Raw genomic sequence first — 1,601 nt, 5'->3', positions numbered from 1 at the left:
CATCAGGGCGAAGGGAAGGCCAGCCGCACTTGCAAACACGGCTGTGGTGTAGGTGAGACTGTACGAGATGTTCTAAAGAGCGTGGTGTGTATGCACATGTTTGGTAAGGTCTCCACAAGCAACGCCGCGATAATGGAAGCGCGTACGAGAACGTGGCCCAGCTGCTGCTCAATGGGATCGACGACATAGGAGCGCGCACCGATGGTGCCGAACTGGGACCACCGGCTGGCGAACGAATCGTTGGTGGTGTACACCGACATGGCGAACGCCGGATTGAAGTGCGCCAGGGCGCTGGCGAACGAATCCGAGATGCTGCCGCGCCTGTCGTTGGCAAACACCAAGACGATGGGTTGGGCGGGCAGGGTGATGTTGGGGTTGAGCTGCGCGATGGCCGAGTCGTTCCAGGACACAATGGCGCCAGACCAGATGTCGGCCAACACCCCCACGCTGAGTGTCTGCGGTGTGCAGCGTGAAATGTAGTCAAAAGAGAGCACGCGGCATCAGCCGGAGAGAATGCAAAGTCATGTGTGTAGTGTGGTGGCCACACCAGGGTCTGGTTGTTGGGCAGCGCGTCGGGGCCGAGATTGTAGGCGGCCACGATAGGTTGGCAGACGACGGGGAAATGGAAGATGTTGTGCTCGACCTGCCATTCGGGCGGCCAGTACGCGTCTACCATTGCGGAGTCCTGCCGTATCACGCGAGTGTGCCGTGTGATGGCGTGAGTGAACACAGTCTGCTGCAACATGACAACGCGATTTGGAATTCAGAATTTAGTTGAGTTCATGTTGAGGGCCGTACCGTGGACAAACCGATGGCCTCGACAGCGGCCTCAGCCGTTAGGCCGGTCTTGAACATGACGGAAAAGTCTTCCTGCACGTACTGTTGTAGCGCATGGGCGTTTTTTGAATGGAGGGTCAGGCGAGATCTCCCATTCCCCAGCTGAGAGTGGGAGGCCCTTGTACCTTGTAGCTTTCGGTGGCATACGACAAGAGGGTGCCCGTGTGGAGGCTGCCGCCGGAGGCCATGTAGGTGTCCGCTCGCACTGCACAAGTTTATTAGCTCGTATGATACACAAGACTTTGCAGACTTGCCATTCTCTGGCTGGGTGAGTTGGGAAAGGCACCTGGAGCGACTGAGAACAGAATGGGAAGAAGGAGCACGACGACGCACACTGACCGGTGCAAGACCGTGGTCCGGTGTGCGTGTGTGCTCATGTCGGTGTTGGAGGTTAATGGTCCAAGGAGCAGCAACAAAGATGCCTTGTGCTTTTTACCTGGATACCGCGATTGGGCCGCAGCTTAATAACATCTCTCCATCTGATGTGCGGCAATAGATGGAGATTCAGACCAGACCCAATATTGTTGGAGACATTTTAATTTTGGGTCAACATGTCTGACAGTGTGGCCTGGTTGGGCAGTAAATGTAATACGGAGCTGACATAGCTGACGGGCCGGCTGGGACTTGGCTGTCGCGGGGTGCGTAACATGGCTCAGAGTTTTGAAAACAGATGGTGAAGTACCTAGTCCAATACCAAGTCCAAAGAAAAGGCTGAGCCCAAGTGCAAAGCTCCCTGTAAGCCAATCACCTGGCTAAGCCAAAGG

General features: G+C 55.9%; 1 protein-coding gene across 1 annotated transcript in view; it reads right to left on the bottom strand.

Moving 5' to 3' along the window:
* Window positions 1–1,025, bottom strand: part of ACA1_194500 (serine/threonine protein kinase, putative) — a gene marked incomplete at both ends in the record, with an annotated part of 2,504 nt that extends 1,479 nt beyond the window's left edge. The window contains 4 exons of the mRNA XM_004342868.1: window positions 147–455; window positions 548–685; window positions 799–870; window positions 963–1,025. Of these exons, the coding sequence (XP_004342917.1) occupies window positions 147–455; window positions 548–685; window positions 799–870; window positions 963–1,025 (582 nt within the window). The remainder of the gene's footprint in view (window positions 1–146; window positions 456–547; window positions 686–798; window positions 871–962) is intronic.
* Window positions 1,026–1,601: the final 576 nt, after the last annotated feature.

Source organism: Acanthamoeba castellanii (assembly GCF_000313135.1).
Source record: "Acanthamoeba castellanii str. Neff unplaced genomic scaffold scf7180000084751, whole genome shotgun sequence".
Taxonomy (NCBI): Eukaryota; Discosea; order Longamoebia; family Acanthamoebidae; genus Acanthamoeba; species Acanthamoeba castellanii.
This window is presented reverse-complemented; position numbering and strand designations above follow the sequence as displayed.